The sequence below is a fragment of the Chrysochloris asiatica genome, unplaced genomic scaffold (assembly GCF_000296735.1).
Source record: "Chrysochloris asiatica unplaced genomic scaffold, ChrAsi1.0 scaffold00356, whole genome shotgun sequence".
NCBI classification, from domain to species: Eukaryota; Metazoa; Chordata; class Mammalia; order Afrosoricida; family Chrysochloridae; genus Chrysochloris; species Chrysochloris asiatica.
This window is the reverse complement of record NW_006408874.1, coordinates 573,460-588,175: the sequence shown is the minus strand read 5'-3', so window position 1 is coordinate 588,175 and position 14,716 is coordinate 573,460. Positions and strand designations below refer to the sequence as shown.

Genomic DNA, 14,716 nt, shown 5'->3' with positions numbered 1-14,716 from the left:
ATATCTACCACACCTTATCCTAGCAGGCCATATCTACCACACCTTATAGCACCATCTGCTGGATGACTGCCAGCAACACTGACAAGTGGAGACCAACACTCACCTAGCCAGCCCTCAGGGGCTCCACACGACCACCCATTATAAACTTGTGCTCACAGTCCTCTACACCACAGTAACTCTCAAACAGGTGGTAAGCTGGTAAGCACCCCAGTGATGCCAAACTAGCACACACCCTGTGACCCAGATGTATTAAAAACAAAAACAAAAAACCTCAGGCTGAAGCAAATCAGCATACAATCAACAAATTAATATAATGGTATCATAATGTCTCTAACACAAAGGTGCTTCAAAAAGTTCCTGGAAAACTGCAATTGTACCACAATGGAATTTTCCCACAAACTTTTTAAAGCCCTTTCACAGACCGACCGTATGTTAAGTGACAGGGCAAGCCTTGATGAATTTTAACATACTGAAATACTACACAGCATACGCTGATAACACTAAAGAATTAGAAAGTAACGATTGACTAAATAAATTACATTAAATATATGTAATCTGAACAATGTCCTTCTGAAAAACTAGATAGTGGAAGAAATCAAAGAAGACATTTAAAAATTACTTGACTCGAATGAGAATAAAAACAATATACCAAAATTGTTGGGAACAGTAAAAGCAGTGCACAAAGGCCAATTTATGGCAATTAACACACACACTAAAAGAGAATCCAAAACAACACCTTAACCCAACATCTCCAATAGTTAAAAGGAAACAGCAAAATAAGCCTAGAGTCACCACCAGAAAAAAGGAAACAAACACTTGAGCAGAAATAATTGAAAGAGAAAACAGAAAAATAATCAATTATCCTAGAAGTTGGTACTTGGAAATGATGATGAAATAATCAAATCTAACAAAAAAAAAAAAAAAAAAGGGAGATGCAAGTAACAATTAAGAAATGATATAGAACCAAAAGGAATTTTTTTTAAAAAAGGAAAACAGAATACAATCTATGAAAAATTATACACCAACAAATTTGAAAACATAGAAATGGACAAATGTCAAGAAACACCCAAACACAATCAGTAGTAAAAAAAATTTTGAACAGACACATCACACACAAAACTGAACAGGAATTTTTTTAAACTCCCAATATTAACAAAAGGCCTGTCCCAGAGAGCTTACTGGCAAATTCTACCAAACATTCAGAAAACAGCTGACATCAATTCTACCCAACTATTCCAGAACAGCTGAATCCTGGTAACATATTAGATTATGAGCTGGACTGTTAACTGCAAGGGGAGCAGTTCAAATGTACCAGTTGCTTCGAGGGAGGAAGATGAAGCTCTCTGCTCCTGTAAAGACTTACAACCTTGGAAAGCCTATGGTTTCTATGGGGCACTCTGAGTCGGAACCAACGCAATGGCACGCAACCACCACCACCACCACCATTCCAAAACACAGCAAATAATAAAATGCTCCAAAACTCTTCTATGAGGCAAGCATAACCTTGATAACAACACTCAGCAAAGACATACTAAAAAAGAAAATTACAGACCAATACATGTCATAAACAAAGGCATAAAAAATCCCCCCAAGATCCTAGCGAACAGAATCCAAAAATGTATTTTTAAACAGTACATCTTTGACAAGTGGAATTCATACCAGGAATGCAAGATTCAACATTAGAAAAACAATCAGCGCAACTTACCACATAAATAAAATAAAGAAAAAGAACTACGTGATCTTCCCAATCAATGAAGAAAAGGTATTTGACAAGATCCAATACCCACTCTTGATAATAACATTCAGCAATAAAAAACAAAGCAAAGGGGAATTCCTCAACGTAACTAAGAGCATATACACACAAAACTCTGAACTGCAATGCTGAAGGATGCTATGGACAAAATATTCAACGATTCAGGAAGCATGAAAAGAAAAAGGCTGAAGGAAGACACAGAATTACTATACCAAAAAGAATCTAACCATTTCAAAAGGAAGCATATGATCAAGAACCAATGGTATTGGAGAAATCCAAGTTGCAATGAAGGCATTGCAAAAAAACAAGGCCCCAGATAATTGCTGTAATATAAATTAAAATGTTTCAACAAACTGATGCAGAGCACCAAGAAATGTGGAAGACAGCTAGCTACTTGCCAACCAACTGGAAGAGATCCATATTTGTGCCCATTCCAAAAAAGGTGAGCCAACAGAATGTGAACAGTATGAAATAATTAATATCACATGCAAGTGAAATTTTACTGAAGATAATTAGAAAATGGTCGCAGCTGTACATCAACAGAGCGCTGCTCGAAATTCTAAATTTCTTGGCATGCTTGAGTGAGTGCCTCTAGTGATGCATCAGCTTATTGAAAGATATCAATTTGTATTTCATCAACTCCTGGAGCCTTGTTCTTTGCCAATGCCTTAAATGTGACTTAGGCTTCTTCCTTCAATACCACTGGCAAGATATGGCTAGACCTCTTCAAACAGTTGAACATCAATCAGTTCTTTTTGGTAGTGACGCTGTGTATTCCATCTTTTGATGCTTTCTGCATCATTTAATACACTGCCCTAAGAATCCTTCACTATTACAAGTCAAGGGTTGACTTTTTCCCTCAGTTCTTTCAGCTTGAGATACTCTGGGTGTGCTCCTCTCTTTTGGTTTTCAAACTCCAGGTCTTTGCACATTTCATTTTAATATTTGACTCTGTCTTCTTCAGCTTCCCTTTGAAGTTTTCTGTTCAGCTCTTTTACCTCCTCATTTCTTCCATTTGCTTTAGCATCTCTATGCTGAAGAGCAAGTGTCAGAGTATCTTTTGATATCCATTTTCGTCTTTTCATTCTTTCTTGCCTTCTGAGTGCCCTTTTGCTTTCTTCCTGTATGTCATCCCACAACTCTTCTGGTCTTCAGTCATTAAGTGTTTAATGCATCAAATCTGTTCTTCAGATGATCTCTAAATTCAGGAGTCCTGGTGTGGCACTGTGGGTTAATGCGCCAGACTGCAAAGCCGTTTGAACTGCAAGGTCGGCGGTTCAAGCTCACCAGCTGCTCCTTGGAAACCCTATACAGGTCGCTATGGGTCGGAATCAACTCGATGGCACTTGACAACAACAACAGCATGCTAAAGGTCATATTTTGTCTCTTGTTTCATTTTTCTTCATCTTCAGCTTGAAATTGTATATGACCAATTAATGATCTATTCCACAGCCTGCTCTGGACCTTATCTGGCTGATGATATGGAGTTTTTCCATCACCTCTTTTCACAAATGTAGTCAATTTGATTTCTGTGTATTCAATCTGGTGAAGTGCATGTGTATAATCATCTTTTTATGTTGTTTTAAAAAGGTATTTTCAATGAAAAAGTCATTAGTCTTGCAAAATTCTATTATGTGGTCTCCAGCCATCATTTCTATCACCAAAGTCTTATTTTTCAACTACTGATCCTGCCTCGTTTTTCCAACTTTTACACTCCAATCATCAATAATTATCAAAATATCTTGATTGCTTTTTGATTACTTTCAGACTGAAGAAGTTGGTGGTGGTGTGCTGTGGAGTCGGGTCCGACTCACAGCGACCCTGTATAGGGTTTCCAAGGCTGTAAATCTTTACAGGAACAGAACTCCTCATCTTTCTCCCAAGGAATAGCTCGTAGTTTCGAACAGCTGACCTTGACTGAAGTTAACAGTCCAATTTGTAACCACTATGCTGTAGAATTCTTCAATTTCAACATCACTGGCTTTAGTGGTCAGTACATAAATTTGAATAATAGTGGTATTTAACTAGTCTTCTTTATAGGTCTATGGATATTATCCGATCACAAACTGCATTATACTTCAAAATAGATTTTGAAATGTTCTTTTAATGATGAATGTGACTCCATTCTTCTTTGTCATTCCTGGCACAGGAAACCATGTGACTGTCAGATTAAAAATGGCCAATATCAGTCCATTTCAGCTCATTAATACTTATGGTATCAATGCTTATGTGTTCCATTTCATTTCTGACAACTTCCAATTTTCCTAGATTCATATATTCTATGTTCCAATTATTAGAGAATGTTTACAGTTGTTTCTCATTTTGAGTTGTGCCCAATCATCAAATGAAGGTCGAAAAAGCTTTACTTTATTCATGTCACCACACTCAACTCTACTTGGAAGAGGCAGCTCTTCCCCAGTTGTATTTTGAGTGCCTTCCAACGGGAGGTACTCATCTTCCGGCACCGTTAGCTGACAATATTCTGGTCCTATCTCACTGTTTCATTGCTATTCATAAAGTTTTCAGTGGCTAAACATACAGAAGTCAGCCTTTCCTTCTTCCGAGTCTGTGTTCGTCTAAAATCTCAGCTGAACCTGTCCACCATTATTACCCTGTTGACTTTCAAAATACTGGTAACATAGCTTCCAGCATCACAACACACAAACCACCACAGTGTGACAAATTGACAGACGAGTGGTAGACATAATATGTACACATCTGCAATTTCTCAGATGTCTAGAAAACCCAGACAGTGAAGTGATCTTAGCTGTGGTTACTTAAAGGCCAAGTTAGAATTTTCCTAGTATGTTTTCACACACAGAAAATAAACGTATATTACCATTTTTGTCTTTATTTAAAAAAAAAATGGTTTTACAAATTTTAAGGTTTGTCAGTAAAACTAACTGACATTTGAGCATCTAGAATTACATATTCCTTTTTTGTATGTTTAGGCTCAATTATCCTATATGAAATAATTTTCATTGACATTTGGAAATACTCAAAAATTTAAGGCAGATATTTAAATGTCTTGCTATTTGATACCTACAGCTTAAACATTCACTGGACAAATTTGATTTCAATTCCTCATAGTAGAAGCTCAGAAAAGTAAGTCTGCAACTCGTTGAGGAGTTCAGAGATGACTTCGGTCGTGAGTTCAAAAAACATGGAAGTTATCACACTTTCCCCCAAAGAGTGTCCTTTCCAGATTTCTTTACATAGTAGTGCACAGAAACAGACAAAAAAAAAAAATGCTAGCAAGAGGTATAGTTTCTAAATTTTAAAGCCTTCAGCTCCACTCAACTACTGTTTCCCAGATAGTTTTTCTTCCTCTTTGGGTGCTCTCCAAAACCCAAACATTTCCTTAGGAATTTCTACCCTTTAAGTCCCAAATTTTGTGCCTTTTTAAGTCTTCAAATGCAGTTTTCCATCCTCTAGGTTACCACGCAAACTAAGCCATAATTACCAATTCTATGTTTGACAACTCATCTTCACTGTGGGAAAGTTGACTTGATGAAAATATTGAAATTACTGTATCTGCAGAAACAGCTGTTGAAGACAAGCAACTGTAAAATGTAGTCACAGAAAACAGTTAAAGAAAAGGCCATGAAGTTATAAGTAAAATGGTTATTTAAAAAGCATCAGATGTGCCTATATGAAGAAGCTTCAAGAAGTTCCTGGAAAGATGGAAATTAAAAGATAAAAGACATTTTTCATGAACTTTTTGAAGCCCCCTTGAATATTCAAAATATGAAACCAAGAAACTAAACCTATTGCCAGTGAGTTGATTCCGATTGTGATTCATAAGGACCCTACAGGACACAGTAGAACTTCCAAACAGAGTCTCCAATATAAATCTTCATGGAAGCAGCCTATCCTAGCTTTCTCCTACGGAACAAGAGGTGAGTTTCACCCACCAACCTTTACGTTTGCAGCTGAGCACTTTAACCACTGCACCACTAAGGTTCTTATACAAAATATATCGATGGAACTGTAGGCTAAGGCACTGGGCTACTCTAACCATAAGATTGATTCAAGCCCACCAGCTGCTCTGCAGAAGCAATATGAGGCTCTCTGCTCCTACAGATTTACAGCCTTGGAAACCATCATATACAGAGGTGCTATGAGTCGGAACCAAATCAACGGCACTTAAATGCCAACAATCCGTAGACCTCATACTCCCTAAGGTTTTATGGCTACTTTCTATCTCTACACCCAAACTCTAAAGCAGTACGAGATGTATTTTATTTAACACATTCCAGAAACGAAAAGGAGCCAATTCATTGTGGCAATGTTAGTTGACTCAAGCGAATTCTGACTTAAGGGCGATCCCATGTCTGCAGACTAGAACTGCTTCATTCAGGGTGTCCTGGTGTGGCACCGTGGGATAAACACTGGACTGCTAACCACAAGGTCAGCAGTCCAAACCCACTAGACACTCTTCGGAAACCCTACACAGTTGCTATTAGTTGGAATGACCTGATGGCCCGTAACAACATGGGTTTTTCTTTCTGGAATCATATCATCAGCCTGTCTTCTGAGACACCTGAATAGGTTTGAACCACACCAACCTTTCAGCTAATACTCAAGCACCTAACCATTGGTACCACTACTGAGTTCCAATCTGTGGAAACATTTTTACACTGAGCAGTAGCACAAAAGTTTCACTTAGATTTCATTAAAAAACTATTCTGTAGAGAAAGTGATCATATTCTGATCATATTCTCACTCCTTCCCTATCAAGAGAGGAAGCAAAGTTTGGATATATAGCCATAATCCACCTCTACTTAGATGAGAGGAACTCTGATAGCGTAGTGGGTGAAGAGTCGGGCTGTTAACAATAAGGTCAGCAGTTCAAAACTACCTGCTGCTCAGAGGAGAAAGATGAGGCTTTCTACTCCCATATATATTTACAGCCTCAGAAGTTCTATACAGGGTCAGTATGGGTCAGAATCGACTACACAGCACATAACCACCACCACCACTTAGATGAGAACACTTTTCACTCTCACTCATCCAGGGATTTATTTCTGTAGTTATTTTAACATGTAGTTGAATGCTTCTCACTAGATGTCAATCTCAAAAGGCAACTTTGCACAGATTGTAATTTAAATTGCAGTATTTTCACAGGAAATGTCTTCAGATGTTAATCAACCACCGAACCTCTCCATCTGTTGAAAATCTTATGTAAACTATCAAACATGGCTTGTTCACTGTTAATCACTAAGGTTAAACTATTTCCCAAAGCAGCTCTTCTCTCAGTGGGCCACTGGAGTGCTAGAAACACAGTCATACAAAACCTGACGTGATCCAAGTGATTGACCCCCAAAATATTCAGTGTTGATGACATTAGAGTAAATTGCTGGTATTTTACCAGAAGGTGCAATACTGACAGTCCTAAATGTTCAAAGAAACATGTAGTACCACCACCCTTTTTAGTTCTGGCTAATGAAAACTGTGGTTCCGCTTTGAAATTAAGCAAGTAAAGTTTAAACCGGAACTTTGAACCATATATAGGAAACAATTCCTCCAGGAAACAAGGGCAAGTTGATACTCTTGATTCTTTAAGCTTTGTTAAAAATGAGGAAAGAAGATCCAAGATCTCCTACTCAGTCCCAAATGGAAATTAATCTTACACACATCACTTAGGTTTTAATCAAAAAATTAATTATGTAGAGCAGCATCTTGAGAGAACACTTGTGAAAACTGGTTTCAATCTGGCATCAAATTCTATTAGTGTATCATGATTTAATTGCACCTGGGCTTTCACACCAATCCCACTAATACATTTCATGCTGAGGCAATGCTTCTCAGCTTCATTAACTCCCATCACCCCCAAAAAGAAGCCTTATGCTTACCAGTCCCTACAATTTCAATAGGTCTGTTATTGTTGTTGTTAAGTGCCAGTGCCGACAGTCTCTTTGACTCACGTTGTTGCTATGAGCCTTGGAGTCGGTTCCGACCCATAGTGACCCTGTACAAGGTTTCCGAGGCTGTATATCTTTATGGGAGCAGAAAGCCTCATCTTTCTCCCGCGGAACAGCTGGTAGTTTCGAACTGCTGACCCTGAGGTTCACAGCCTTATTCGTACGCTACCAGAACTCCTTGTAAAGGGTTTCCAGAGAGCAACTGGTGAGTTTGAACCGACAACCTTGCTGTTAGCAGTCCAACGCTTAGCCTACAACATCACATCAGGACTTCAATGGGTCTGTTGGTTTTCCCATCAAAAATGCTACTCAAGATGGGAATTATCTAACAACTCCCAACTACAGTCAGACTACAGTCTGCAAAATCATGTTAAATTGTCAAAGTCTGTTCAGTTCAACAAATATTAATAATGTTTCCTGACTGCGAAATCTTTTACAGCCCAATTGCTGGGATGCATGTACATAAGGTCTCAAAATCTCGTGAGGGGATCAATTTCTTGCCTTCTAATTCCTGCAGTCCCACCTTCCATCAGACCTAAACTTTTCTTTCAAATCCACTCATTTAGTACAAGTGATTCTCCAAACCTTGAAATAAGCCATCGTGGTGTGGGTCTGTGTGCCTCTTCCTCGAGGCGGCTCTACACTGCGATGCGTCTTGGGCTATCTCTAATGCCCACTCCACTCCTTGCCACCACCTCTGTCCGCTTCCACGCCTGAATCGGAGAAGGCGGCAAGTGCGGGATACTATCAGCCCATATTTGTTCCCACATCACCTGCAAGTTGTAACCACGTCCAGTGCTTATCCTACAACCTCACACAAGTTTGTCTTCCCATTAAAAAAATGCTAATCAAGGTGGTTGTAGTCCTAGTTGGAGCCGAATGGGTCTTTAGTTCCGTGGGCCCAAACGCCCCTGTCCCGGGGCATGAAGGGAAATGAGTAAAACGATACTTGCTAGGGTGGTAGCCAAACCCTTGTCTTATTTTTCTCAGCGAACCCATTCCCACTCCCCAACACTTGCACTCCTTAATACTCCTCGTGTTGGAAAAGCGCAGGCCTAGAACCGGGAGAAGGCGCCCTTTCCCAGATGCGCTCGTTTCTCTTCAGCCTGAAATTGGATAAGCCCACCGAATCCCCCCGCGCGGTCCCCACAGAGCGCAGACCGAGAGGTGGAGGAGGGTGGGGCGGAGGAAGGCTGGCCGGGGTGGGGCTAAGAGGAAGGGGAGGAAAACACTGAGAAAGAGGAGACTGTGAAGAGTGAGAGGGGTGAGGAAAGATGGTGGAAGGACAACGAAGGCGAGCATGGAGGAGGGAAGGCCGTGGTCACCCCTGGCAGGTTTTCTCCACCCGCCCCTCAGGACCCGGAAGCCCAGGCTACGCGCGAGGCTCTTCATTTGGGGAGTCCCACCTTGCGCTTGCGAGCCTCAGCGGTGCCGCACCACACGAAGCACTGGTAGATGGCACGCAGGTTCTGCTTCCAATTGTCCACTTTAAAGCTGCTCAAGTGCGAACAGCCGGGCGGCGCCACCGCCAGCTCGGCGTCCATAGCCTCGCCCTCCACCTCCACCTGGGAGGCCGTAGGGGGCAGGGCCCGGCCGCGAGCGGGCGGCGGCGAAGAGGACGTGGACGACGCCAGAGCGGCGCGGGGCTGGGTGGCTGACAAAGAACTAGATCGCAGACGGCCGCAGAACTGCGGGGGCCTGGGCGGCGCCGGAGAGATTACCGCATTCTCCTGCCGGACGCACTACGCAGGCGCCACCCCGCCCCGCAAACCCCGCCCCCCAGCAGGGAGCGCTAAGGGAGCTTTGGTAGCTAGGCTTACGCGCCATTGGCAGGCTGGCTAGCACGCGTTCTCATTCGCCACTGCCATTGGCTGTCACTCCATCCGTCTCGTTCGGAGCAGCATCCCAGACTGCAGTGGTTCTGACAGTGCTAGTCTCCATTGATCGCGGGGGAAGTTGGCATACTGTGGATTGAAGGTCTGTGGGTTAGGGCTGTGAACCAGTTTGCACCGGCCTGCACTCTGCCGCAAAGAGGCGGAGCGACTGGCTGGGGAGCTTAAGGGGCGGAGCAAATCCTGCAGACTTGCAAACTGCTTCCTGTCTCTCTGTCCTGAGCCCCTGGCCGGCTCTGTTTTTCCTGTGTCACAGGCAATGCCTTTGCCAATAGAAATCCCTCATGGGGGGTTTCTGCAAGTCTCTTCCATCTTTGCGGCGCCGTGGGTTAATGTGCTGGACTGCAAAGTCGGTTTGAACCGCAAAGTTGGTGGTTCAAGCTCACCAGCAGCTCCTCAAAAACCCTATACAGGGTCACTATGAGTCGGAACTGACTCAATGGCACTTAACAATAATAACAACTTCCATTTTTGTGGTCTTGGTGGGGTGCTGTAGGATAAGCACTGGACTACTAAAGGCAAGGTCAGCAATTGCTATGAGTCGGAACCCACTTCTGCCTATTCCAGGCGCCACAGCCCCGAAGCATTGGGTTAGAGCTGCTGGTTGTTGCAGGATATACTTGTGTTGGGGCTTAGGCCCAGAAAGGAAAAGCCTGAGTACATAGACGGAAAACTAACCAGGAACCCATCTGTGACATTGATTTATATACAAAAGAATAGAGAGATGGTGTACCGACAGGGAAGTTTGCTGATCCGGACGTGACAGCGTTGTTTCCAGTAGCAGCTGGCTGGGCATCCAAGATTTTCCACACTGGAGGGAACTTGAGGGTCTCTTTTTTATAACAGGTGGCAAACAAGCCTCATGTTCCAGGCAAGATGTGAGGGGCGCTGTAGGAGGAGAGTCCTACCTCCAGCTGAGGGAGAAAACAGTAAAACAGGCAGTCTCCAGCTGTTTGTTACTTTTTAATAGGTAAGTGAGAACACAGCTCTTGATATTGCAAGGTCAGGGATCTATGCTGGAGGGAGGAGAACAGGAGAGAAAAGTGAAAAAAAGCACTTGTGGGTTGACAGTGGCCATTTTAGAGCATTCAGCTCTTGTCCTTGTGAGAAACATTGTCCATACGTCAGATATTGCCTCGGTTCCTCTTAGTTATGAGGTCACTCATGAGTTACCACAATTGCTTACCTACAAATGCTCAAAAAATCCAATCTGTACTCATTTTAGCAAGAGTGAGGTTTTCTTTATCTGATTTTGCAAAATCTGGCACCCAACCCAGTAGACACTGGCAGACACGCCATATGACCGACATGCAAACGGTTTCATTCCCTTGTCTCAGGAGTCCCTCTCCCAGTTAGTGTGGAGTACACAATCTAGCACGGATAGCACAGCGCCTGTGGCCTTAATGACTGTATTCTTGTTTAAAGTTCCTAGTCTTAGGACAGATTTCTTTTCTCCTCCCAATCCACCCTGCTGACATACCTCTGGGTGTGAATCAAAAACCTATGTCTGGTTTAGCAATATCGTGTGCCGTTTATTCTGAAGATGGACCATCTTGAGAATTTCTCACATTCCTTCACTCCACCCCCATTCCCCTAAATGGCCAGACTTCCGCACAATTCCTGAGACCAAAGGCCCAGCAAAAATATATTCTACAACAAAGCACTGTCTCCAGTGAAGGCCAGGCACTGGTGTTTGCAGGGGTGAGTTTCCAGGCAAACCAGTGACAAAGAAGGTGGGAAGTGCTCACATAGCCAGCAATCTGGTTCTTTACATCAGCAATCATGGTGGCCCAACTGACAAAGACCTTACTGCATACACTAAGGACAAAATGACAGAGAGGTGAGAGGTACCAACATAAAGGCAAGAGTTTTAGTGGTATAGGATGGAACCGAGTTGACACTTGCACATCTACTGCTAGTCTTATTCCTCATGGGGCCAAAAAACAAACTGTAGAGGTGGGAGGGAGCCTATTTGCCATACCCAGAAAAGGGAACAGTGGACTTCCCTAGCACTAGATCCTGAGGAAATGACAAGAGAAGATTGTGAGCTTCCAGGCACCCGAAAAGGGCAGTCCCTTGTTGCAGACTTTGGATTCTCAAGACCTTCATTGTTCCCTGTGTGAACAGCTGATAGGTACTGGGTCATGTCTGTCTTTTATATTCATTGATAACATCTTAGATCTTCTGATAGTCACCTGTGTCCACTGTTATAATGAGTACATATGTCTCTGCAGAGTTTGCTTCAGGATCCCATTCATTCGCTCTACTAGCCCAGAGGCAGTGGGGTTGTATGGGAGATGAAAATGATACACAGTGCCCAGACAGCCTGCCCATTCCTGGACCTTGTGCCTCATTTCTGTGTAGCCATTCGGCCACTTGTTCTGCTAGTGCTTGCTGTATTGCACATAGCCTAGCCAGCTCACCAGCCTGAGTGTACCCTGTTGGAGCAGAGGGGTTATGAGCTGACACATGAAAAACAATGTCCATTGTCCTGTGTGCAGGCCCAAATGTCCTTCCACAATTCCATTCCCCAGAGGAGTCACTGGTTCACTAACCACTCTTACTCTTTCCACTGTGTTATCCATAGTGTCAGTCCTGGGCAGTCAGCACTGCCCAGGAGTCTGTTCACAGGACTATGGGGTTGGGCTCATGCATCAGTACCATCCAAGCAGCCCTCAACTCAGCCCACTGGCTACTCTGCCCCGTGCCCTGGTAATCCAGGGGATTTGCCTTGAGTTGAGCCATCCGTCTACCAGCCTTTGGGAATTTGTCCAACACTTTTTCTCGTATGTGACTCTTCCATAGGGGCACTTCCATTGTGGATGGCTGGTAACCTCCATCAGTGACATAGGTGTCTGGTCCCAAAATCTGGTCTAATTCCACACTCAAGGGACTGATCAGAAACCCAATACAGGATCGCTATGAGTCAGAACCAACTGAACAGCACTGAACAACAAGAGCATTTCTAAAAATCAAAACAAGATTGTTGACCATAGCCCCAAAATGAAAACAGATGACTGAGGAATAAAATGTGATACTATCCTAAGGGGGAAAACGACCTCAAATTCAAACATACTCTAGAGAGACCCTTTTCTTAAGCCTTAAATAGGACAAAGACAAACACCTCAGCATGAAGGAAAACATCAGCAAGTATCAGTACAGAGGTTGAAACGGGAGTCCCGTGATTCAAGGCCATGGAGTTAGTTATGTTGCTGTTGTTTTCAGGGGCCGTCGAGTCAACACTGACTCATGGCAACAGACTGAAATACTGCCTGGTCCTGTGCCAACCTCCCAATCCTTGATAGTCTTCAGTCCACTGTTGTTGCCACTGTCAATCCATCTCGTTGGGGGTCCTCCTTATTTTTCATTGACCCCATACTTTACCAAGCATGCTGTCCTTCTCTGGAGACTGGTCCCACCTGATAATATGTCTGAAGTATGAGAGACGAAGTCTGACCATCTTGGCTTCTGAGGAGCATTCTGGCTGTACTTCTTTCAAAACAGATTGGTTTGGGTTTTTTGCAGGTTCATGGTACTTTTAATATTCACTTCTAACACCATAGCTCAAATGCATCAATTTTTTTCTTTCTTTCTTTTTTAATTTTTAAAAAACAATTTTTATTAGGGTAATATATTAAAATAGGTGGCATTAAATCTATGCTATTTTAACCATTTTAAAATGTACAATTCAGTGGCATTAATTACATTCATAATATTGTACAAACGATCACCATTTTCTGTTTTCAAAACATTTTCATTATCCCAAACCGAAATTGTGAACCATTACGCAATAATGCCTCATTCCACCCCTTATTGTTGTTGTTGTTAAGTGCCGTCAAGTCGATTCCGACCCATAGCGACACTGTATAGGGTTTCTGAGGAGCAGCTGGTGATCTTGAACCGTCGACCTTGCAGTTCAAATGGCTTTGCAGTCCTGACGCATTAACCAACAGGGTCACCCCTTATTAGCTCTTGGCAATTTCAAATATACTTTTGTCTCTATGCATTTGCCTATTCTAAATAGTTTATATAAATGAACCACTCAATACTTGTCCTTTTCTGTCTGCCTTATATCATGCAGGATGTTTTCAAAGTTCATCTATTCTGTACCATACATTAGAACTTCATTTCTCTTTATCTGTGAACAATATTTCATTGTATCAACAGACCACATTTTATTTATCCATCCGTCTCTTGATGAACCTTTGGGCTGTTTCCACTTTTTCGCTATCGTGAATAATTTTGCAGTGAACATTGGTGTACAATTATCTGTTTGAATCCCTTGTTTCTATTCTTTTGGGTCTATAACTAGAAGTGGGATAATTGCTGGGTCACCGTAATTCTGTGTTAATTTTTTTTTTTTATGTTTTATTGTGAATTATATGATAGTTTACATGGGAGAACTTTAGTTTTACATTCATTCCATCTTATATCATCTCACTGCCATGGTTCCAATCCCTTCCATGCATCATCAACCACCCAAAGGGTATATCCCAGAAACCCGCCCCCTACACTTCCTCCTCCTCCCCCCAGTTTTTGGCCCACATTCCCTTTCCCTCTCTGGGTCCAAGGTCCCCAGTCGCTTCATCACTCCACATCATCATCTCTGTCTCCACCTCAAGCATCTCTGTTTCTCTGGGTAGGGTCCCACTCTCGGCTCTTCTCCGATGATGGTCCCAGAGGCCTCCGCTCTTATCCTGGAGAATTAATCACTCCCTTCCTTGTTACAAAACTTCCACCTTTGCATTTCCAACCCTCATAATCCGTCCTGGTAAGCATTATTCACTACAATATCACGAGTTACCCATCTGTATCTCCTTTTATCAGCTCCGCCCAGACGGATTGAATAGTACCTACTGGAGATTCTGCCTTCTGCCATGCTCCCTAACACCAGGTTCCCTCTTGACAGCTTGTAAGCCAGTCACTTCTTGCCTTTGTAGTCCCCCCCTACCCATTTGAGTATCCAATGTCCAAGCTGCCCTTCTCTGTCCACTCTGTGTGTGTGGGGTGTGTGTGAATGTTTCTTGCTGTGAGGATTTGTTCCCTCTTTTGAGTCGCTGCTCCATAGGTACAGGTCAAGTTCATCAGACTGTATCAGCTCCCTCTTTTTTTTTTTCCCCCTCTTCTTTCCTCTCCTGGTTGAGCTC

The 14,716-nt window shown here is 42.7% G+C and overlaps 1 protein-coding gene across 1 annotated transcript in view; it reads right to left on the bottom strand.

The window, feature by feature from the left end:
- USP22 (ubiquitin specific peptidase 22) overlaps nucleotides 1-9,311 on the bottom strand; it is a 71,310-nt gene extending 61,999 nt beyond the window's left edge. Inside the window, exon 1 of the mRNA XM_006876140.1 lies at nucleotides 9,084-9,311. Within this exon, the coding sequence (XP_006876202.1) occupies nucleotides 9,084-9,221 (138 nt within the window). The 5' untranslated portion in view covers nucleotides 9,222-9,311. The remainder of the gene's footprint in view (nucleotides 1-9,083) is intronic.
- Nucleotides 9,312-14,716: the final 5,405 nt, after the last annotated feature.